This window comes from Nipponia nippon, unplaced genomic scaffold, assembly GCF_047370975.1.
Source record: "Nipponia nippon isolate SJK-2023a ecotype South Korea unplaced genomic scaffold, ASM4737097v1 scaffold_4, whole genome shotgun sequence".
Classification (NCBI taxonomy): domain Eukaryota; kingdom Metazoa; phylum Chordata; class Aves; order Pelecaniformes; family Threskiornithidae; genus Nipponia; species Nipponia nippon.
In genome coordinates, this window is record NW_028262358.1 from 33,902,388 (window position 1) to 33,927,862 (window position 25,475).

The 25,475-nt window shown below is 37.1% G+C and overlaps 1 protein-coding gene across 4 annotated transcripts in view; it reads right to left on the reverse strand.

Moving 5' to 3' along the window:
• Window positions 1-25,475, reverse strand: part of ZFAND3 (zinc finger AN1-type containing 3) — a 188,815-nt gene that overhangs the window by 139,776 nt on the left and 23,564 nt on the right. For 3 of the 4 annotated variants that reach the window (XM_087777314.1, XM_087777313.1, XM_087777312.1), the window contains exons 2-3: window positions 13,238-13,278; window positions 11,177-11,203 (exon numbers count right to left, since the gene is read on the reverse strand). In XM_087777314.1, coding sequence (XP_087633440.1) covers window positions 11,177-11,203; window positions 13,238-13,278 — 68 coding nt within the window. Of the gene's footprint in view, window positions 1-11,176; window positions 11,204-13,237; window positions 13,279-15,146; window positions 15,200-25,475 lie in introns of all 4 variants that reach the window. The other variant, XM_087777315.1, reaches the window with a different exon arrangement.

Below are 25,475 nucleotides of genomic sequence, written 5' to 3' on the forward strand. Positions count from 1 at the left end.
CTGGAGACCTATTACTGTCCACAGCTACAGATATATTGATTTGGAGAGTATTGCCAGCCATCTTGATTTTGGACTCAGAGACATACTTTTTTCAGTTCAGTTGTTCATAGATTCAAGATCCCAATTAAAAAAAAAAAAGTTATTCATACTGGAACCCATCCAGTTACTTCTGACCAGCAGCAGTCATGCATCAGCTATGATTTTCATGTGCTGATTATCAGAACAAGCGACTGCTATGTCTATCTTAAATTAAACCCTTACAGTTAAAAGTTTCCAGTTATACAATAATTTTAACTCTTTTAAAATAATAATTACAGACAATAACAGAAATGGTGCACAATAAAGACTAATACTGGAGGTATTTCTAAACATTAACTTACCTTTGTCAACTGGGTAGATGTCAACACCCATTATAGGCTTCTGCATTTCTAGGATTATTTATATCTATCACAGTTTTCTCTAGATACTAGTGAGTCTCATTAAAAAAAAAAAAAAAAAAAAAGACACATTGTCAAAATCTAGCTTTTAAATTGCTGCTCAAAGCTTTTCAGCAGATGGCAGTTCCACTGAGGACTTGAAGTGATGCACAGACTTTGCTGAGGCACAGAAAATGTCATAGTGAAAGAGTGCGTTCACCTATACTAGGATCAGCTTTCTATTTCTTCACATATTGCAGGGCAGGACATGTCAACAGAGGTGAACAAAAGCTTGTCTATTAACAGCAGTAACACTATACTAAACATTGCTAAAGCACAATGGTAGATAGCACAATAAATTTCATTTTCAGCTTAGAAATGAGCCAGACTGGTATTTACCTCCACAAACACCATTTAAAGTGTTGGAGGGTTTTTTTCCCCTGTTCTGAAGTGAAAAAAAAAAAAAACAGAAGGCAAAAAAAGACCATCTTTGGTTAAGAGAGCAAAGCCTGTAACTTATACAATTACCAATAAAGAAATGCATCTTTTATTGCTGATTTAGCTCACTGCAAACTACTTCCACCTCAGATAAAGAGCATTTAACTGGAAGCAAGTGAATACCAAGTCCACTTTGAGCAATCCTAAAGTATTTGAGATGCACAAGTTTACTTTTGGTCATTTCTAATGCTTACAACCCCCCAAGACATCTATTGGCTGTTTGTAACTTGCTCTCCATTTACATGGGACCTTTCCCACAGAGCTGGGCAGAAATGCCCCAATCCCAAAATATAAAACCTCCTGTTATTTAGGAACTGAGATCAAATAAAAATGCTACCAATGTTGCTGAACTGCTAATGTATATAAATTTACATAAATACAAAACAAAGTTTAGAAAGCTCCAAGGTTTCCCCCTTATACACTAAGTTCATTAACCTTGTTCAACATGAAATTTATGTGTTCAATTTATGTGTTATTCAAGTAAGAAACAGCTATGCTGCAGGTAACGTTAGTAGTTAAAAATATACAAACCAGAGTCTCCCTCCAAATTTGTCCTATGACAAATCTTAATGCAGAGAGAGAGAAAAATCTTGCATCATGCTCCAAAGACCATTACTAGAGCTACTTTGCTCTTTTCTTGCTGCAACAAAAAAGAGCAATCTTGGAAGGTGGTCTCCATAGAAGACTACCACTAGACTGCTTGTTCAGCTTCAGCACTTCTGATCACAAGTGAGACAGAACATTCGGGTCCAACTTGTGACCTGATTGCAGCCCAACGGCTCAGAATCAACACTCCTGACTCATGGTTTCCAAGTGCTTTGGCCCAGTAACAGTCACAGTTCCACATAACTCTATTTATTTATACCAGAAGAATGGGGGGTGGCATTGCAGGATGGCCAAATCCTACACCAAGCTTCAAAAGTCAAGCAGTCTGAACTCGGGAAGTGTCTGAACTAATCATTTTTGTACACTTGTGATCTGACTTCTATTTAATTTTAAATTATTTTTATAATGCATGCAAACAATCACAGAACTTCTCTTTTAGAGGACCCTTAACTTGCTTACTGGATAGAATGCAAGAAGTTCAAAACGTGCAATCAGAATTTCATACAAAGCAAAGCTCCTTTCTGCTAGACTCTTGACTTCATTTTAAGCCCCAGGAAAATTATGAAGAGAAATCAGAGAACTAAATTCTACCCACTGTCTCTGCCACAAAATTCCTACGTGACTTTTGTAAGTTCCTCCTACTCATATTTATTTTCAGGATGTTCAAATAGGTACTCTTAGGTCCCTGCTAGCAGAAGCAGCAATACCCTTGCAGTTCCATAAAGGCAGGGAGACCTGTACTTTTAATGTTTAAAGCATCATAAAATTATATGCTTTGGAGGAGGGAGATTAAGAAAGAACTACTGTCCCAAGGCTTCTCAAAGTTGATATCCAATATCTGTGGATGTTTGACATTTGTGCTTTAGATTCTTATCTATGTATAGTGAACAAGAATATCACTACCTCGACTCACATAAACGTCAAGATGGTAAATTACTTATTTTCTTGAAGCACTAGGGGGCTAATTAGTTCTCAAAAGAAATTCTATAAAGAAAATAATTATACTCCATTCAGGTCAATGTGCAAATGCTGTAGTAAGAAGATCCAGGCATGACAGAATATCTTATATTGCTTCCTATTCAGTACGATGAATGAGAGTACAATTCTGTGGAAACATCCCTAGAGTGTTGCAATTAAAAATTTGTACCTTATTTCTTACTTAATAGTGAGGGAGGTTATTCACTAGAAATACTAGCAGCCATGGTGCATGCAGAACCCCCAGTGTCTTCACATCAGGGCAGGGTATCTGTTTAAAGGAGACATTTTCAGCAAACAGAGCTTACCTAGATGATATTTAATGACCTGTGATTTAAACCAGGAGATTAGGCCAGTAATCTTATGCTTTCTTGTACTCTTTGATCCTTTTAGCATAATTAAAAGACAGCTATTATGCATACACACAGATTGGATTAATTATTACGGCACCATAACCTGTCTTGTCATTTCCTAAATCTTCAGTGCCAGATTCAGTCAACAGTCTATGCTTTCTGCAAAGGAAAGGAACAAAATCTTACACATTCAGTTACTAGAGATGCAGTTATTTCGGATATCTTTTCAAGAAAGGCCTTACCTATGGTCCTGCAGGCTTAGAGATCTCCAGCATAATATTCTCCCCTGCCCTGCACCATTATGCAGATTCATCGACTCACAACTAAGGTTAAAGCCAGATCCTGCTGGAAACTATTTTAACTTACTATTATTCTCCATGACCAACAATCAGGTGATATTTTGATGTGATCACAAGAAAAAATTTTATCTAAAGGGGAATTTTTTGTTCCCCAAAGTTTGCAAATTAGTCCAACAGTTTGAATGTTAGCTTTTTAAAATTCCCTCTCATTCAATGTAAAATACGAACTTCTATAGCTCTGAAGATAGCCATTATACTTTTCACTTTCCAACTAATTACTACTACATGTAAACTCATTCATAGACAATGTTTTGTTTTGTTTTTTTAAAAAAGCAAAGTTATAGTTGTATTGACTAAATCTGCATGAGCAGTTTGCCCTCTGGTGACTAACTTTGTGAGAACATACAAGATTTGTAATAGATACATGTAGACTGGTATGAATAAAGAATGACTGGAATGTTTGCAGGCTCCACAAGAAACAGCATTAAAAAGGTTAAAAGAAATGGTATGCATTAATTGCAACAGTGCAATGTTATTTCATTCAAATTAAGAAGAGAAACAAACCGAGCTAAAGATAAAGTGTCAAGAAGATGAAGAACAGAACTGCAACGGTAGAATAACCACATATAGGAAAGAAAAGAACTGAAATTCCAGAATTTTGCCTTTGACTTATAAGGGCTAAGACAAAATAAAGAAGCAAAAGGTCCCTCACAGCATCCGTTCCTCAAGGGTATAAAAGGCAAGTCCAAAATGAGTCATAGTGAGGGCTCAATAGCTACAACTCCTTGTTCCCCATGTCGCACACAGGTGATGTTGGCCAGGCTACTTGGACATGCATCTTGGGGCTTGTGAGTATATGGGTGTGAAAGCATAAATAGCCAAAATCAACTTAATTACAGATTTTGTGAAAGAAAATTGCCTTCCTCCTCCATAAGATCTGACACTAAGTTGCTACTCTGATTTCCTGCACTCTTCATTAACACTACACTAGAGTTGGGAGGTGAGGGTGGGGGGTGAATCTACATCACACACAACCAAAGGATCAAGCCTCTATCCCAGAGTTTGGGCAATTTACTCAGCCTGAGGGCCTTGACTGACTTTGAAGACAGCCAATTTGCATTTTAATTTAATATGTGCTAATGGCATGCTTACTTCAAGCTGATTTGGAAGAGGAAAATACAAATATTGTTCCTCAAAATGACCTTTTGTTTTCCAAGATAGGGCTCTAGATTTATCTCAGCTCCTTAGATGACCACTGTTACTGTACTGAACATTATATATGTATTTTATCTTCACAAACATTCCACTGAAACAGGGAAATATTATTATCTCTCCGTAACTAATGAGAAACAGAAGTGGAAGACAAAAAAAAAAGTGACTTGTCTAGTATCACAAAGAAACACTCATTGACTGTGAAAAGGAAATCGGGTCTCAAGTTCCTAGCTAGCTGTCTAGCTGGTAGATCACATTCCTTTCACATAAAATGGATAGACAATTAAAAAGCCCTCAGTTACTTTTTGTTCTATTATCCAGATCACGTTTGTCCTGTACACCTGCTTACCTAACAGCTTACATCACCTTAGCAAACAGCTATAGTTCCCTTACATCCAGCTGCTGAGCTAAAAGGTTTTCACAAAGGAGGTTTTTCTTGGTCTTGCCTTGCTTGTGTATGCAAGAACTGTTGAAATGTTGTCTGAGTCAATCGCCATGACTGTTCACCTAAATTCTTTCTCAGTGTCCTTAGCTGACGGTTGTTGGTGGACAGTAACTTCTTCCCTTTGAAGATGCACAAGAATGTAGAACATGCAAGTTCGAGTTAAGAGAGAGGAAAGGAGATCTTGGGGCTGGAATGCAAGAAAGAATTGCAAAGTAGAGTTAACTTGTAAAAGCATTGCTGTGTCTTGCTTGAATTTACCAGGATGTTTAGTTAGTGTCAAGACCAGAAGAATGCTGGATAATTTCTGCAACAATCACAAATATTGACGGTCATAAAGGTACCCTTTCCCAGTTACCTCGAAATGGTAGAATAGCAATGAGCGCTTCCTCATGGTCACCTAGCACATAACCTTAGTAGTCTTATTTAGTAAGTGTTATTTCTAGGCTCCTTCTCTTGTAAAATACATTTTGAAACTAGATCTTTTATCACCTGGTACTCTTCCCGTCCTACCTCAGCCTCTTGGGTAGCAGTAAAAGGGGAAAGAGAAAGGTTAGCTGCTAGTCCTGTACCATTTTCATGTGGCATTAGCGATTAGAATCCTAGAAAACATGCAGTCAACTTGACAGCTATCCTCGTGCATGCCTAAATACTCTGCATGCAGTACTGCATAACACGTCTCCAATGACAAACTAAATTTTATTTGCAAGATGAAACATGAATCTGCATCATACTTCTCAAAGGAATGGGCTGAATGTTTCTAAAATGTGCTCACTGATACTGACCTCTCCTCTCAGAGGGAAAGAGTTAAATATCCTCTTTTATTCCCCGAAGGCTGCTGGTCCCATGCAGAGGTGCCATGTTTTATTTAAAACATGCTCTCTCTCAGTAACCACTTGTTCTAATTGGCAAGGCAAGGCTGGGTCCCCAAAGCACATAGCTCATTACATTCAGTTTGGATTACAAAAACACGATGAAACAAACTGCATCGAAATGTACAAATTAACAGCTCAGGAGTGCACAACACGGACATGGAATTAGATTGTAATATGGAACAAACTCCACAGGGAGGCTATGGAACAAATCACTAGTGTCTCTATAAACTATAGAAGGTTTCCAAACAAGCAAATACACAAAACAGAGCACAGACTTTTCTATAACTCAACCAAATTGCTAAATGGGAAAAAAAGAAAAACATTCCCTCTCCTATCTTACGCACGCATTTATAGGAGAATGAAGTTACAAGAAAGTTTAATAAATTAAACCTGTGGGTTGCACATTCTAAATAGGTAACACTGCTTTCATGCTGGCAATGTGCAAACATCACGGCAATTAAGTCATATTTCTAAACATTTTTTTTTACATCGTCAGAACCTATACACAAGAGACTAAATTACAGCTGGTGTTTCAACGAGTCATTTGGAAAGGTTACGAGTTAGAAGGTGAAAGTGATATTAACAAAACAGAAAGAAACTGGGCTTTACCATAAGGAAGAAAACATACTAGAAAACAGAGCTATGAAAAACTAAAAGTAATGCAAGTCTGAGATAAAAAAGGGCTGAGCTCTTTTCTTTGCTTGTAGATCAATCTGTACCACGGGACTGGCAATCCCATGGGATAAGAAAAAGAAAACACATGGAGAATATCAGTGCTGTCTTGTCAAGACAGAGGAAAAAATTAAATTAAGACTATTTGGCTGTCTTTTCAGGTAGCCAGTACTGAGAAGAGGTCATATTTTTGTTTGAGTGTAATTTATATTTTTAACAAATGAGCCCCAGACTACTGAACTGTGAATTTAGCAAGATGCAATCCAATGAAACAGCCACTAATGTCCTACAGGGTAGTTTGCTGATAGGATTGATTGACTGTAAAATGCTAAAGTTCTTAATTAAAGGCATTCAATTTTCCTAGACTGTGTTGGTGAAAAGATACTTTCGAATGTGACTGGAAAAAGCCCTCCTAACTTGCAGTTAGTAGTAGCCAGAAAGAAGAAAAGAGAAAAAGAAAAAACTTGTCCTACCTCAATACACAACATTTGAGTGCCAGCTGTGAAAGAAATTCTCTTTCTTCCACTAATGATTGTACAGAATCAGAAATACTTTATGGGTCTGTCCTCCATCAGTGCTTACCCCTTCCCACTATTTTATATGGGGGAAGATGAAGGAGGAAGAAAAAGGAGAAAATAATTGAGCAAATGAAACCAGCAGCCGAGCCATTGGCGCTATTGACCACCTCTGTTGCACTGCTGGGCACGCAAGGCCTTCACACAACCAGGTCCCAGGCAGATACAGCGTCTTTAACGCCTTTCTATATAACACGTAGCAAAATCATATCAGTATTGCCACAAAGCAACATAGGAGCCCTGTACTCCACACCTTCCATGCCATGATAGTATAGACAGAAAAAAAGTGGAGTGGACCTCTCAAGCAACATTGTACTAACTTCACTCAAAATGTGATCTCTAGTTAACTCTTAAAACTCCAGCAAGCCTAGAAAGCTTCAGGTATCCTTCTCTCCCATATTTCCAATTCTCCTGTATATATTGAGTACTAGGAACATGTAGCATAAATATGCTGGATAATTTGGTTGATGGTACTATTTTTCACAGAAGTAAAACAATTAATCCTAAGCTCAGATAACAGAGCTATACCTGAATAAACTTTTTTTTCTATTAATTTGTATTTCCCCTGCAAAACTTTAAGAAAGGTTAGGGGAAAAGGAGTAAACTAAAATATATAAATCCTTTCCCAATCCTTCCACACACTATTGCAGTGTTCTAACAATCCAAACAGAGCTGTTACTCAGATCTTTACAGTTTTAAAAACTGCAGAATAATGCACACTAACGGAGTGAAAAATCTTTGGGGTCAGCAGTGCAGATCAAGCTTATAAATAACTGAAGCCCAACTAAAGTCATTTATCCTTTTTTTTTTTTTCTTAATTCCATTTCATGGTGATTGTCTTTCTCAAGCTTAGCATACATCTCACCTTTTCAAGCTTACTAATTATGCTAAGACATCTTTTCCCTCCCAGCCTTCCCCTTTTAAAAATTCTTTGGGCATAGAGTAAAAGAAATTAAATGTATGCCAAACAGTATCTGTCATTATACATTGAACGTTATCGTTCTTTATTAGAAGGTGCTCTAGAAAGTAGAAATATCTTTGTTGCCACTATAACCAGCTATACAATTTTCCAAAGAATTATTTAGCTTCCAGCCTGACTGTGTAATAAAAGTTGAAGATGAAACTTGACTACTCTCAAGCGCCCGCCAGCGAGCACTGTAGCAAGCAGTCCATGTACTTCAAAATACAAAGACAGACATGAGTACAGCAACAAATTCTAGCCTAATGAAGCAACAAATTGAGGCACCAGTTTCCATTAGGAGCCAACAAAGGGAATACCATACTGAAAAAGAAACATTTTGTGTACAGATGAAGAAAACTAGTACTTAGTGCTGTTTTCAAACTTCTGAAAATGCTTGCTGCTTTTCCAGAAAAGTACTAAAACATGTGGATTCACATCAGAAATTACAAGGATATGGACAATACAAACATAACAGGCTTTTGATCATTCATTTAGGAATGAAAACTCTATGAAGAGAAGGGCTGAATAAAGCATAATTTATCATTTATCATACAACAGGATACAGAAAAGATAACAAAATTTGAACTAACAACATGCAAGATGCAACTGTTGAAAAGGTTTCCAGTAAGCAAGCTGAAAGCTTGACGGAGGATCAAGTTAGCAATTGATTAAGAGCAAAATCTATTTAGGCAGGAACGCTGACTTTTGCCAGCTCATGCTTACAGTAGGTGTTATTACTGCCAGACAAGGCAGCATGCTAAATAGCTCCCAGGATTTACAAAGACTGAGAGGAGAGGAAATTGCGGTATTCAAGTGACTCTGAGTCACATAAAACCCCCAATTTTGTAAGCTCCGAAAACTGTGTGTGACTTAGGCATGACAAAATAAAGGTCTGCTCAACAAAGCAGAAGTCTTAAGATGCACAAACCCATGAAATAACTCTATAGTCAGATATCTGAGTGAATTCAGGAAATAGAATAGCGAATAATCTGATACTTCTAGAATCAGATGATATATAGAAGATATTAGTGTCTATTTATATTTTTTTTCCCCTTATCAGAGCTTTCAAATTCAGGAGAATAAAAGATACTATTGAAGTTATAAAATTTCATAATCTGGCATAGAGCCAAGCATATGTATTGACAATACCTATGTGGTTCCAGCAATACTGATTTCCTACTTGATAGATTGAGATTAAAAATTTATAGTTTTTACTCATCAAGATATTGGTACGTAAAAAAAAACTTGTTTGATTTCAAACTAAAAATAAAGCTGAACTAAGAGTCGAGGGACTTAAAACTCAGAATTCTTGGGTTATATGGTTGAAGTGTTTTCTCAAATTCAGTGATGCTGATCTAGCGCGTCAGAGAACACGAATATAAACATTGCATAGATGGATTAAGAAAAGAGATGGACACCCACCTCTAGAAGTTTCAATTACACCTTCAGACAGAAGGGCTATGAAATTGATTCACAAATCCATTAATATTCTAATCATTTCATCATCTTCCAGTTTTCCAAGTGCATCGCTCCACCAAACCATCCAGTGCTGCACTTACCTTCAGCTCCACATACTACTGAACAAGCTGAAATCCACTTCCTGCACCCCTCTTTCCAATGCTGATTGCACCATGATACAAATTAAACTTTCTAGACTCACCATCAAATGGATTAAAGGCAGACTGCATTTTTTGGGCCGTTTAAGTAGAAAGTCTAGTTTTACAGTGTATTTAAATATTTGTTCTTACTCTGTAATAGTTTGTTCTGTGACTGTTCCCAGAGGTTCCAATTAAAACTGACTTCTTGAGGTACCAGGTGTTGTTTTCCTGAATGTTTGTAGAATTCCTACCTGAAAGAGCCTACTTTGTAGAAGTGGCTTTTCAAAAGTACTCAAATAATGTCCCTATCTGAAGTTGATATTAAAACTTCCATAAACCTAATGGGAGCAAAGACAGATTAAAGAGTACTTTTGAAAAATTTCACTCATCACTGTCCTGTATTTTAAGCATTCAGATTTCGCAGTTTACCATATTGAAAGAAGAGAGGCTGCAGTATTAGCAAAAGATGTGGTGTCACTAAGGGAGATACTCTGGCCATAATTTGCATTTTTTCACTTACCAGCCTATATTCTGATTAAAAAAACGCCACACTTTATTGCATTTGTATTCTGGATGTGCAAGCAGTCTGAAGCAACTATGCCTTAACCATCTGAAGAGCAAATTTATTTGAAGCAATTTAATATGTAGGATTACACTTGTACTGTATCTGGAGACTTTGAGGCATTGATAGCACGTGGTCAGCACTGAATAGGAGACAGAATGTTGTAAAGTACTTTTCAGAAGTACAATTAACTTGAAATTATTTCAGAGAGGCTCTTGAACATTTCAGAGTCTGCTGCTTCTACGGGGCTTAAATAAAACAAGTCAGGTATTCCTTCTTGGAACATGCAGATGGGGTGAAGAGGAGGCAAAGAGGGCTGAAGAGGATAGCTAACTTCAAGCTCCTCTCCAGTATTTATCTACCTTTATGTGCAAGTCAAGAACTAGTCTGTGGCAAATGAACAGCAAGTTTGTGGTTGTACAGAAGAGCTTAGTGAGCCTCCTCGATCTAGGTCAACACACTGGGCTCTTCTAGGCAAAGGGCTGCATATATCTGTGCAGTATCCAGCTCACTCTTGTCATAGACAGCTGAACAACCTAATCTCTGTAATAACCTGTGAAAAGTATTCCCGCGTTTAATATAAAAAAAAAAATGTACAAAGATAGCCAAAACAAGGAATTCCGCTCTCCTTGCAACATAATCTTGTTGCTTTTGCTGTCTGTTTAATCGGGGGACAAATTCAGTGAATTTACCTTGATAATAAATTTAGAAATCAAAAGTATCTTGTCAAACAATAAGGCAAATTGATAGTCCCCAACCATTGCCCTTTGCTGCATTTCTGTGCTATTTAACCATCACAGACATCAAACTATGGCCGGAGATGGGGAGGAGAGGAAGGGAAGAAGCAAAGAAGGGCTCATGATAATGTATTTACAAACTTGTACATAGTTTAGAAGGTCTGAAAAACCAGTAAAGATAGGAAGGTTCCACGTAATAATTCATATTGCAATGTAAACCCAACAGTGTTTTCATCTTTTGCTGACTTGCTGCCCTTCTCCCCTGATTTATATAAAAAGATAATGCTTACACAAATGCAAGGGGCTTTGCTGCTCTGTGTCTGAAATTATTTTAAAAGAACAGGAAGACTGGATTCCCTCTGGAAAAAAAAAAACCATTTAACAAAGTTACTAACCTTTTTCGTTGTGTGGATTTCTTTTTTCTAAAATGAAAGAGAAAGGAAACGGCGGTCAAGAGAAATAATAATTCCCAACTTTCCCTTGCATATAAATCTGCTTCAATACATTTGAATGAACAACTTGCCATATTAAAAGAGAAATAACAGGAATTTTTTTCATATCGTATCTTTGGAGTGCTTGGAATGGTGAAAAACATCTTTCAACAGCTTACTTGCCTAAAATCTTGCTATTTGTGGTGGTTAAATTTACAGAAACAAGAGTATACATCTTTATTTCATGACTGTGGATGGAAACCCAGTATTAAAAAAAATGCTAAAAATATTTCAGTAACAAAAAAAAGAAAAAGAGAAGAGACTTATGTGGGACTGATGACATTGAGAGTTTTTGAGTTACTACTCAAACAGGACTGCTTATTTCAACGCTACTTGTTGAAGGAATCATAGTTAAAAATCTAAAAAGATAGAGTAAATTTGCCTTTTTCCACAATATTTGGTTTTGTTCCAACTAGCAGTAGCTTTTTAAGTTACTCAAACTTTTCAAGTCTTATTTCATTAAAATAAACAGGCTGTAAAGAAAGTCTTGAAAATTTTAAACAGTAAGCTTCCCTCCCCCACCCCCCCTAAATCACACAAATGTTTAGATATCATCTTGTATTTTTACAACAGAAAAATGAACTTGACCAGAGGTAATGGCTTTTCAGGAGAATTACAGAATAGAAGCCAAGAATTTTCCTTCTTGTTAAAAACAAACAAACAAAATAAAAACCACAGTAAAACCAAAAGAAAAGATGCTTTGCTTAATGCCTGGCCTGCTGGCTGTGAAGTCTTGGGTACTCTGTCAAACCCAGGATGTGAGGGATGGGCTATTTTGATATCTCAGAATCAGCAAATACACATTTCTGAGGTACGCAAACTGAAGTTGTTTACAGTGCTAATACGAATGTAACAGTTGTATGAGTCAAATCAAAGACCTAGTAGCTTGTTTCTGACAGCGGTCAGTAGAGAAAGAGTACAAGAAAAGACTTGCACTTTCTTCAGTATACCCTTTTCAGTGATCCATGGCTTTGGAAAACTGCCAAAGAAATAGATGCATCATTTTGCTGAACAGCCTCTGACAATCTTTATTTCCCATGTGTTTGTTTAGTGAAGTGATGCTGAACCCAAGATCTGAAATCTACAAGTCAAAATTAATTTTTTGTAAAAAAACTCAGAAAAAAACTTTAAAATTCCTTTTTTTTTTTTTTTTTGTACATTTTGCCTTAATTTTCAAAGATTCTATGATTTTGCCTTGGAAACCGATGACCTTAAAAAAATTTGTGCAAGCTCAATATTAAAGTAATGTTTCATAGACAAGCCAATGACTGAAAGTTTAAAAGAAAAAAAATCTGAACTTTTTAATATTGTATCTGTTCCCCCAAGAGAAATTAAAAATCATGAACTATGACAGCACTTTTACTACAATTAAAAATAAGTTTACAATACTAAATACCACCAAAAAAAATTCAGAAAGGCAAAGCTAGAAAATGCTAACAGGAAAAGGTCAAGAGCAATTCCTAACATTTTAGACAGTAGAAATGACCTTGCAACAAGAAAATAATACATAGCAATTAGAATTAGCCTACTGATGAGCTACTGATGATTTAACGTTCAAGGGCTGCAAGTTAAAAAGAAATGGAGCAAGAGGTTTTCTATACCAACTTTTCATTTTTTATCCAAACCATATTTCAGAGGTTATTACAAAATAAATCCTACAAAATTCCAAATTACAATTCAGACATGCATTTTGAAAGCCACATCATCCATATAAGAGCCGTGCTGACAGCAGAGCTCTGTAGTTCAAGGGTGTTCCAGCATTCCATAAACTTCAAGAACAAGGTTTGATTGGTACATTTACACAAGAGGTTCTTGATTAGCAAATAAATGAAGCACCAAAGTGAGGAAAATCTGATTACATATACACACTGAAGGAAGAAAAACCCATGCACAAATCCTGAAGGAGATGCCAACAATGTGGTTTCGATAATCTAACAAAAACACAAAACCTTTTACTGCACTTACCAGCAAAGCATTTGGAACAGAGATTCATAGTCTTGCTGGACCTGGGGCAAAAATAAAAAAAATAGAGCTAAAAAATTCATTATAATTCTAATCAATACAGGGAAGTTTTTTGGGGAATGAAGCAAGGGTACAGAGAGGATAAGAACTTAAATGGCTAGGAATCAAAGTGGCTAGAAGTGGCTGAACTAGGGACAAGAGGAAGAGACTTCATATGGCAATCTCTTTCCAATTTAAAGATCTTCCAAACATGACTTCCACACATTTACCTCATATTTGAAAATAAGCTTACTTTACCATTCAATGTATCTGTTACACACTCGTCATTCGGATCTTTCTATTGCAATATGATAATAACGATAGACAGGAAGAGCCAATACATTCCACTTGAATATTAGACTCCCCTTGGCAACAGCTTTGCAGTCCTGACAAATCCTGAATACAGTACAGCAATAGAGAGATTAAAGTATTGCACTTATAAGGACGCAGACAGATGTGCTCTTGGAAGTCTAGCTAGAATGGCTTAAGAAGTTATTACCTCAAGCTGTTCATTACTACCCTCAGCTGCATCCAGCAGTAATTTAAAGTAACCTGGCTGACTTTGCACTGACATGGACCAGGATAGTTCATATGATCCATTAGTGTGGCTCAACTTTGAGGGCAGTAACCTTCAGCTGAGAGAAAAACAGCTGGAGAATGACAGCAATATCTTAAGCCTCCCAGATGTCTCCAAAGTATTTGTGCAATTATGCCACAAGTGTTCACCCTCAAAGAAAGTCAGTAGGCCCACAAGAAAAAAAAAAAAAAAAAAAAAAAAAAATTAAGGCTACAGACCTCTCCAGGGCTACCATGAAACTACCCAAAGCAATATACTACGGGAGAACAAGTTTCTCCCAGTTTACAGAAAGTTCTCTTCTAACATCACAACATCTCTTTACAAAGTGAGCTGGAGAACATTCTCGAAAGCTCTCTACATGCTGAAAAGTCTTTAGGCAAGAGCAACCCAGTTTCTGTGCACACTGCCCAATATTTGATTTCTTCAGCATTCCTGAATCAGCTCCGCCGTTATGTATCAGCATTAACACTGTTCTGAGCAGGTCTGAAGGTACATATTGACAAGCAAGGTTGTACCAAAACTGTCCATGCCCACAAGACTTTTTTGCCTCCTCAGGGCAGCCTCTAGCTGGAACATATAATTTAGCCAAATTAATTGCATCTTTATCTTTAGAAATATGCATACACAAAAACAACTGAGACTACCAAAACAGTTGTTTTCTATTTCCAGCCAAACATGCATGGAATTTTGAGATGAGATCTGCATCTTACAATATACAAATTATAAAAATCAAAACTGCTTATTATCTCAAGACAAAAATTTTGGCAATTTTTTCAAAGCAGTTATATCACAAATAAACTCACCTATCAGAATTACAGAACTTTTTTTCCCCCCAGACTTTGCAAATGGATATTTTGAATGACTTTCCAGTAACAAAGTAAATCCAGACTTGGTCAATCATATCTTAGTATTAGTCACATCAAAACATTACAGATGCTTTTCAGTTCATGCACATTTGAAAGCTGGCTTACATCAGGCTCAAGAATTCTAGAAGAACACAGTTCACTGCAGATATGAGACATAAGCGTTTGCCAGCTATAGCAAGAGCCACAGACACATGAAAGCTAGTTTTAAATGCAAACAGTATGTGCACAGGAGAAAAGTTAATTCCCAGGAAAAGAAAAGCAGAACAGCATTTGTAGCCATACAAACACATCGTCAAATTGGTATATATCCAAAGATTCAATATCTACGTTGACAGTCTGCACAGATTATCTACCTTCAAAAGAACTGCAATTAAAAACAGCATGGTGAGTCAACACCTACAGCATTAGTGTGCTGCAGTTCAGTACTCACTGCTTATGGGTTAGACCTTCTGGAGCAGCTCAATATGCCAGGCAGGAGCTTCTCTGCAAAGCCATTAAACCCCAGGGGCAGCAAAGAAAAAGAAAGGCAGAGTTCAGATGGTTCATATTGATGACATTGGAACGGGCAATGACAAATGTTTTCAGTGGTATAATCAACCATCTCAGCTGTTAAATATCAATCCAAAGCCTCATATAATATTTACTTATCAGCACACCAACAATGGAAAACACACACACACACAACATACAGCTATGTGAAAAAAGAAAAAAGCTGCCATTTACTCTAACACAAAAAAAACCCAGATTTTCTGAAAAGGACAGTGCTATTGGACAAGTGACCTTGTGAGCCGAATAACTTCAGTTCACTGTTAAGAGTTCCAAGGATCACTTTCTCTCTGATCCTTTTACATGCTTTTTTAAGGCATCCAAGTCAGTCTGAGGCTGCTAGGCAAGATGAGAATCTAAACTTGGAGTGGGTTTTTTCTGTCTTTTAGTTTCTTTTACACAGTGACTTGTGTCACTGCAGATCCATCAACATTAAACCAGAACTAAGAAAACAGCATTTTTTATTAGAGACAGAGTAACAGTGTTGATCAACAATCAGTCCCTTTTTGAAAGTGCAGTATTTGATTAAAGCAAAAGCTTTACAAAGAAAATGCATTAAACAGTTTATGTACGTCAAACTTACTAGGTATTATCCGAGAGTCATGTCAAGTAAAATATGTGTTTGACAGCTCTTTGTTACACTGCAAATCCCTCCTCTCATTGCTAGGATTTCCTCTGTGCAGAAAGGGCTCTCTCACCAGACTTAAAACTGAGCAAACCTGCATATTGCTCTTTTCTCAATGAAGTAAAACTTGTTAACCACATCGCTGTTTTACAGTAAATACTTCCCAGTGACTCCAGCATTCACCAGAAACTCACACTGCCAGCCAGGAACACCAAAATAAAAAATTTCCTTGCTCCTGATAGCCTTTTCAAATATATCGTACATTTGTAATATCTGTTATTTCTCGAGGTAATTCTATTTGAAACACTCAAAGCTCTAAAGCATCAAACAGTCCTGGTCATGACACAGCCTCCTTTCCTTCCACTTCATAGGAAAGATACGGTCACAGTGGCCAAGTCTACTTAGAGCAGGTGACTTTTAGGGAAAGCAACACATTTCAGATTTCTGGGAACATACAGTAAAATCATGACTGTAAAGGTGACTAAGGCACAGTGAAGCTAAAATTCAAAGTCAGTCCTGGCAACGAGAATTGCATGTTTTAGACTGCAAGTCTTTAGGCTGACACCCAACGTCTCTACACCCTTCTGTTGCAGTTAGGTCGGGGATATTCGACACGCTTGTGAATCAGTTATCAAATCACCACAGTTTTTAACCAGACATATTAAGGTAATTCCCAGATTTCCCTCATAGAAGTCAGCTTCATGCTTAACAATACCTAATCCAGAATTACTACAGTATACATTTTATATGCACAATATCCCTAGAAAGCCAGTTTTATACTGGTAATTTACAATCTCCACTTGTACGTTACTTAAGCTGGTATTCAGAAAGACATCCATATTTATGGATAAACCAAGTCAAACAGAATGGTATTATCTCTGAGGCAGAATATAAAGTTAAACCCTACTTGAAAGTACTTCCATCTGTCAAAAAGAAATCATTTAACTAAAGGGTGACACAAAATTATTATGTAGATTGAAAACCACAAGGTGAAGCAAGCTCGGAAGGTCAAATGGCAGAGCAAGTTAAAGGCAGAGGATACTTCAAGCCAGCTGGAAAACCCCAGAGGCTACAAGTGACTGCATGCAACAACTCCCAGGACTTGGTCTGAAACAAGTGTAGGTATTAAAAGTGCTTCCACCGCCAAAGAAAAAAAACACTCCCTTAACAACACAGCCATGAAAGTTGTAACAATGAGATAGGGACTTTGAAAGAGGAAGAAATTTACAGGAATGGGAAATCCTGGAAGTTATAACATATTTATACTTTAAGCGATGAATAAATCACATGTAAGGATAAAAATAAAAACCACAATTGAGTCTATTCAAACCATCATCTCTTACTTGCACTGTTGTGCCTACAAATCTCCATAGCAAAAGAAACTATTTGAGCCTTCAGATAGATGCACATGCAGACCACTGTAAATTCTTAACTTCAGTGAGATCAACATCTGCATCTCCACTTAAAGACGAATAATGCAAAGTGAGAGCCAGTGAGAGGCACTCAGTATCAACAGTAACATACTTCAAATCCTGTGCATTGATATGTAACTAAAGAACTAAGATTCTTGTTCAGCCCCTCTGCTTGCTTCCCTGATTCCACTTCCATACGTTACTTCCAGTACATTCTTCTGAAGGTGTGACCTTATCTACTCCACTAAAAGCACTGGAAATTATTTACTCAAATTTATGCCCTATTCTACTAATTTTTCCTTTTCTTTCTTGCCATTTGGCAGTATACCATTGCGAGGTACCATTCAAATCAATGCGCATTCTACTCTGTCGTCACTGGAAGTTTGTTTTTCCTTTCCCCTCTCCCAGGAAATGATTTTATCAGTACGAAACCACATCTAAAGAATGAAGTTGATACTCTAGCCATAAATCTCAAAGACAAGACAGTTAGAAGTACAGTAGTTGATCAGAATAGCCAGAATCTAAAAAAGACAAATCTCAATCTGAAAGTTCAAGAACAAATTACATGTGGAAATCTTGCACATTCGAAAGGAGTTAAAGAAGTATACAGAAATTCACCTCATCTCAGCCTCCCTAATGAAAATAATTTTCTGCCAAGAAATTTATATAGGCATACCTAATAAATACTGAAGGTTTTGCCTACATTTTCCAGCAGATTGTCAGGCAGTTCCCACCTTCCTCATTCCCATCTTTAAGAGGAAAGAAAACAAAAGACAGACAAAAAAACCCCCAGAAATGCTAAAAACTAATACTACCTTAAATCCACACGAGTGCCAAAGGACAATACAAAACGCTCAGTTTCGTCTATATTAGGTCTCCTACACTTTTTAAGGTAATACTGAACCAGCATTATTAATGCAAATGCCCACCAATAGCAAGAATCATGCAGCCGCACCAGAGTAAAAATAAGTAATGATTCTAGCATAGGTGTATGTTCTCAATGCTTAAAAAACAACATCAGAATAATAGTAATTCTTGAAAATAATTTTTGTTCAGTTATCTTTTGAGTATGGAGGAATAAGGAATTTGGAGAAAAAAAATGCTTTCATACAGCATGCATGCCATAGGTATTTAATTTTGAAGATACTTAAGTCACAGATGCTAATTAAATATGACTGCAAAATCCTAGATTCTGCATTTTTATTGGGAACAAGGTTTTCCAGCGTATCTAGTAATGATTCTTCATGATTCAGAAGTTCCTATGACTTGGTAGTAGGAAAACATATCTGCTTCAGTGGCACTACAATTGTGTTGGTGATTAAACACATCATGTTAAATATTTCTTGGTCTCCTTCCAGTGTAGCAATTAGAGTGGGATCGCAGTGTCACTACAGTACAAATATCTTAGCCCCTGAATGATACCTGTCCAATACTGTCAGGGGCCGTATGTTTGAGAAACATTAACCTAGTATGAACCATGTCATTAATTAGTTAAAACTACAAAGAAGCCTCCTCCCTATACATTCAACACATACTGTTTCATGTATTTGGCAACTTAGGACAAGTATACGTATGTTAAATCAATGCATTTTTATACTACCGTAGTTAATGGCCTGTCACCATTTCCATTATAAAGCAATTTTCAAAGGTTTATAACTCTGCTGAAGAATTCACTCTGAGCTGAATCCTGGCACACAGCAAAAGCAAAACCATAGCCCACATATGTTTACTTTCATCCAACCAGACTAGAAGGATTATTTATCATTAAAAGAAAATTGATCCAATTCTGTGTTTCCCTTGCACTTTTCAAGATTCGCTTAGAGCATATAACACTTCACCTTGTACAGGAAGGAGGTTAATTAGATTGTGTTAATAAGACCCTCAATCGTCCTTTGAAAGTTCTATATATCCTGTCCGCTAGCTTCTGAAGAAAGCCATTTTACTTTTCTAAATCAGAAGTCACCTCATTGATTTCATAGATGCTGCACATTTGATATTTATAGTTCTTCCTTAATTTATGATCTTGGTAATGGGATACAGGCAAGGTTTTTTGAACAGTTTAAACAATTATTCATATTTCTAGACTGAGGCAGCTCAGTTATTCTTCAAGAATGATGTATGCCAAATTATTTTCAAATAAAAGAGCAGAAGTGGAGCATGTCAAATGCAGGTGGACCTACAGAGAACTTGGCAACCAGAATCATTCACATACACTCAGAAACAGATTTTTAAAGTGAAATAAAATCTGAAATTAAATATCCCACAAAGGCACTCAATGACCTCTACTTCATCTGCTGTTCTATACCCATACGCTCAGTGATAAGAATTCTAGTTCAATTAGAAAAGTGTTATCAATAAGATTTTATTACTACTACAGGGTTTTTTGCTTGGAAAAATATATGAGTATTCTGGTTTTGGACTCCTTATTTTCACCACGAACAATTTAAGTGTTGCTTATCATTTCAAGATTCTTGGTAAGCTGCTGAAAATGATCCATCAGTTAGTGAGTCACACGTTCATAAGGACCGCATCATTCTGACCTGAATTTGAAATGAAACGGAGGGTAAACTTTATGCACAGTACAGTGTACTAGTGCAATGCCCTTCTGGCAGCTTTCCACACTCAAAAGATATGCTGATGCATCCCAATGAAGTAGCTGTATCCTGATTTATTTTTTTTTCAATGGCTACACTAAAGCATTCTTTTAAAACTCTAACACTGAAGCACTTTTTATGTTTTAAATATGCAAAGACACTGAAGTGCTTTGTTGACAATAAGGCCAGAGAGGAGCACAAATACACAAGAGTAAGAGGGGAAAATACACAGCACCAAAGTAGCTCCTTACTCTTACAAAACGTATCCTGGGCTCTGACACAAAAGCACTGATAGAGTTTCAATTTAAAGCCTTCGCCAACAATTCATACAACAAACTGCAAGGAACCCAATGCATCTAAACGAGGCAAGACAGGTTGTAAAAACTTAGATCAGGTTCAATTGGGTTTCTAGCTGAGCTTACAAAGTTGTTACCCTCCAGTCAAAGCTAAATGCTTCATATTCCCGTAAATACATGTGTCTACACTTTCTTAAAAAAAAAAAATCTCAGCAGCAAAATCCTATACCAAACACTCCTCTGCAAGTCTTCAAAATCTTTTTCACAAAGATGTGTAGCCTACCATTTAAAGGACAGTAAAAAGGTTGAAATACTAAGCATTAACAGAGTCCAAGAGGCCTTCAATAGAAAAGTAGGAATAAAATTTGGAAGTTCTGATCTACCCACCTTCCACCAGTTCCTCAAGGACATTATTATTTACGTGCGTTGCAGGTAATAACAAACGTTGCCCTACGACAACACAATCATCTGCTTCAGATTTACAATATGAAATCATATCAACTTTATCTTTTTCTTCAGATCAGACACTCCAATGCTTTGCTGATAAGCAGCATTCAAAAGCCTATTCCATTTGTGTTATACCTTTTACCACAGGGTCAGTCAGTAATAGATACTAAATAGTAAAACATTCTTAGAAAAAAGAAGCTGGAAGAAACCTCAAGAAAGTATCTATTTTGTCCCCTGACTTAAAGGCATGGCTAATTATATATCAAACCTCCCCAGGAAACCTATTGCAATACTTCCTGACCTGAACAACTACATTTAGCTTAGAAAATAGGAAAACTTTTAATTCTTGCCCTGTTTAAGCCCAGTTTGTCTCTTCTCTACACAAAAGCATAGAGAAGCATTTTTCTTTTTTTAATCAGTTATTTTTCTCTGGCAAAAAAATACTTTAAAATGCCTGGCATTATAATGTCCTGGAATGGTTACAACCTTTGAATCACACACACAGAGGAAAAAAAAAAAAAGCCTTGCGAAGTATTTCAAAGACCTTGCCTGTTGTTAAATAACATTTACAAGGACAACTTATGTAAACCGGTTAAAAAATGTTGTTGCATAGTATTAACAAAACACAAAGTCTGGTTTAAGTACTGTGCCATAAGTGTTCTCTCAAAAGCTAGCAAAATATCAAAATTATAAAATAAACTCCTTTGTTGTAGAGATCTATTTTTAATGTCTAAGAAGTCAAACATTACACAAGCAAAAAGGAGTTTAAAGCGTTGACCATCCCAGCTACGGAGAAAGAAAGCACTTGAAGGTGCACTACATGCAAAAGATGTGACAGGAGGAGTCAGAACCCCAAGAATTATTTTGAATGTTCATTTCTATAAGTTAAAGCACGGAAAGCCAGGTTCAGAAATAAAGCAGCCAGAAAGAAGAAGAAAGAGTATTCCTTGGAGAAAGCAAGAAAGGCTACGTCCTATTCAGTAACGAGCAGGTTGTCCAGCAGGATATCTCACTTGTCTAGACCTCCCTAAGCCACCCCAAAAAGCAGCAATATAACGGTGTATTTTTGTGAATGAGCAACAATCTCAGTTTTACAGTTCTTTGCACTCCTTGCTTATCAAACCCATCTGGAATCGCATGCTACAGTAGAATTGTAGCACGTCTTGAAAAGCAGTTGAAGAATTTTGACAAGGTGCCTGCAATCCTATCTTATTACACTGTTCATAAACACACGTCTAAAAGAAGCTACTGGCGTGTAAGTTAGCAGGCATTTTTCCTCCTCTCGATTTAAAACAGGTTTCAGTAAAGTCTTCAAAAGGCTAGCTGGAGGTTCACTGCAGGAAATTCACTTTCTTCCATTCCAGCCAGCCCTGTACCCAACTGTACAGCTGGGAAGCAACAGGGCTCTTCAGTCAGTGCTGCCTCTACACCTGACTACACACAGTCATTTTCAGTTCCCAGGTGGGAAACTGTAGCCACATCTCATAATACTGTTCTAGAGAATAAGAGTACTTCAGCTCTTCCTTCAGGAACTTGAAATGAATCGTATCAAGGGTATGTCTACACTAGGAGCAATCTGCCAGTTAACTGCTTAAACAAACATCCCTAAAAGCAGATCCTCCTATACCAGCAGAAAGCATTTCAGCCCTACTGGTACAATGGGGAAAAAAAGAAAGAAAGAAAGAGGGGGGGGGGGGGGGGGGGGTGGAGAGAGAGAGAGAGAGAGAGAGAGAGAAATACAGAAAAATTCACTTTTAGAAGCAAAATAAAGCACAGATAACTCATCATAATCAGTGCAAAAAGCACTAAGGTCCTTTCTGGCAGAATTCTGTCAGTTTTATTTCAACGATCAACTATCCTGCTGGTAGCACAAGCAGGTTTGAATGCTTACCTTAGTCACCCAGAAATTTTCGTCAACTTCCTAACAGCTCTCAGGTAGAAAGCTGTACCAGATTTTGCATCTCTCGGGTAATGAGCAGAGACTCCCAGCCTCAAAAATCACCCCAGAGTAAAGAAACAGAATGCCACTTGCTTGCTCTACTGCAGCAATGTTATAAAATAACATTTGCACTAACATCTTACACAGAGTTTTGGCCCAGAAGAACACTTAGGATATTTAAACTTGAGATCTCCTCTCACATGTAACTTCTGCTTTTTCTACCACAGAGTTCAGCATAATTCCAAGGAATGTAGCATTTCTAACCAGCATAAAACTGCTTATAAACAATTCCCTCAAGATATTTGTGTTAAACATTCAACTTCTGAAGTGTCTGAAAAAAACCTAAATAAATCAGGTAAAATTTACAACAACAAAGAGTTCAAGGAACAAACCAATACAAACATAAATGTTTGGCAACACTGCTTAAAAAAAAGCGAACAAGCCCTCAAAAAAAAACAAACACTATAAGCAAGAGTTAGGCTGATAATGACACAGAGAAAAACTTACAAAAAGCAAGATATTAATCTCAACCTAGAAAAAGGTGGTGGTTTTTTTTTCCATAAACGTGCACCTAGGCACAAACACAAGTAATGAAATACAAAAGCAGCCATACACTAAGCATCATTAGTTCATTGAAAGATGACTTACAAGTTGTTACCTACAGCTCCATTGCTAGTTTATATTAAAGCAGCATCTTCTTTTCAGATAAGTGTTCGGTGTAAAGTTGCTTTCTAAGGAGCTTCTAAGACACACTGGATGCTGGCCATGAAAACTACCTTCAGCCCTCAGACCCTCCACTTGTTACGAATGACGTATGCTCTATAACCCATCCCAAATCATCCCGTTAAAAGACAAACGCCAAAGTGGGAGGAAAAAAAAAATCTGCACAGTTAAGTCAAGAAATCCAGAATGAAATGGAAATGCTTGAAAGACCAAGCGGCAGAGGGAACACTGCAAACCATGTAAGTTTTGAACCCCTTACACAAGGGAGCATGCAGTACATCATTATGCTTGTTTCTCTTCCTGCTACCCCTGAGAAGAATCTCTGCCTCCCCTATGACTTGTGACCCATACACTCATCATATTCTTCATGATACCTAAAGGATATTTTTCTTTAGCGGTTTGGGTTTTTTTGGTTGTTTTTTTTTAAGCCATGATTGAAGCATTACGCATACAAAGGATATTTTAACATCTGAAAGCCTCAACTGCCCCGTACATTCTCAATGTGATTTCTGAGACCTGAGCTTGACTTGGGGCACACTTGTCAACTCTATTCTCTTTCCAAGTAAAGGATGCTGGAAAGTTAATGACTCAATGATGTGGTAGAGTTCAGCAACTGGACTGCAAGTAAACGTGCTGGTTCCCTCAAATCCTATGACTCATGTGCCCAAGAGGAACAGCTGCCTCAACTTTGCACTTTATCCAGATACATTATTTCAAAACTCTTCTCAATTTTAGTTTGAATAGAAAAATACTTCAAATACTTTTAACTGGGCTGAACAACTACACATTAAAGTATAGCATCACCATAATAAACATCCTGAGCCCAAATCACTTCAGCCATAGTGTCCAGAATTTATGTGGCGTAAAATAAGAAACACCTTCAAAATAACGTAATGCTCCATGGTGTCAATGTCTCGCTTTTTTAAGCATTCTGCATGCAAATGCCCGAACTCCAAAAGCAGATGCAACAGAAGTAGCACTACTCGAGTTTTTTCAGGAAGAAAAAGCACCTTAAATGCTCCACCCCACTTCTGGGGGCGGGGGGAGGGGGGAGAGTTACTTGCAAAACACAGACTTAAAAGCTGCCCATCTCTGATCTAACAGCAAATACTAAGTTATTATCTTCAATCTTCTCATTAACTACAGTTAGCCCATACGTCTAGCTACTTATCTTTCTGTAATTGTAACAATACAACTTAGTTCAAATACAGAACAGCTAATTATTAGTAAAGCTGCCTCAAAAACAGGATTAAGAGCATCCTATGCATTCCTTTAGTGGACAGTATTCTGGTCTTTAGCACTTTCTTTTATCACATGTTAATCCAAGATAACATGCACCTGACTCACTGAATAAAAATGGCATATTACAAGTCTATGTTTATGAATTTCTTCCACAGAGAAAACTGAAAGTCTTGGAAATAAACACCTGATAAAAGAATAACTTTCTGTAATGGGAAAGTTGACTGTATGTACATCTGCATATTTAACTTTCTATGTAAATAATGAAACAAAAGGATACAATTAAACAAAAGTATTTTGAGTCACAATATGTAAATGTTGTTAGTAACTGTACAGATGCTTTTCCTTTTTTCTTTTATATAGGCAAATAAAATCTTTCCCTACTCTTTCACAGCTATATGGTCACTACCACAGTCCCTGCATTGAACAAGAAGTCAACAGCATAAGGTATCTTCCATAGGCACTGAAACAGAACAAGCATGATACACAAAAACTAACCCAGACAAACACTACCAGTGACGAATTGGATCTAACAGACAAGGGTTTGTTCCTTATGGAGCTGCACTGGCAATTTTATTCTAGATTATTCTGAGTTTATCTTATTTTTTTCATCCTCATCTCTCTGTACCTCTTAAAAATACATACAAAAAACCTATGTCTCAAAATTCCAAAAGGAAACAACAGCAGTTCATTCCCAAACATTCAAGATTGGGTAGTTAATATATCTAGCTATCCCAATAAAACATTCTTAGTTAAAATATCGAAAGTGCTGGGGACCTTGTCAGAGGCCTCAACTGCTTTGTTTCCGACTGTGATCAAGAACTGTTCTCTCTTCTGCACATTCAACTGCAGCATGCCTGAAAACTAATCCCTTACATTCCAGTATGAGTATCTGTACCCAGGGAAGAGCAGAAAGGATCAGGGGAAAAGAACAGATC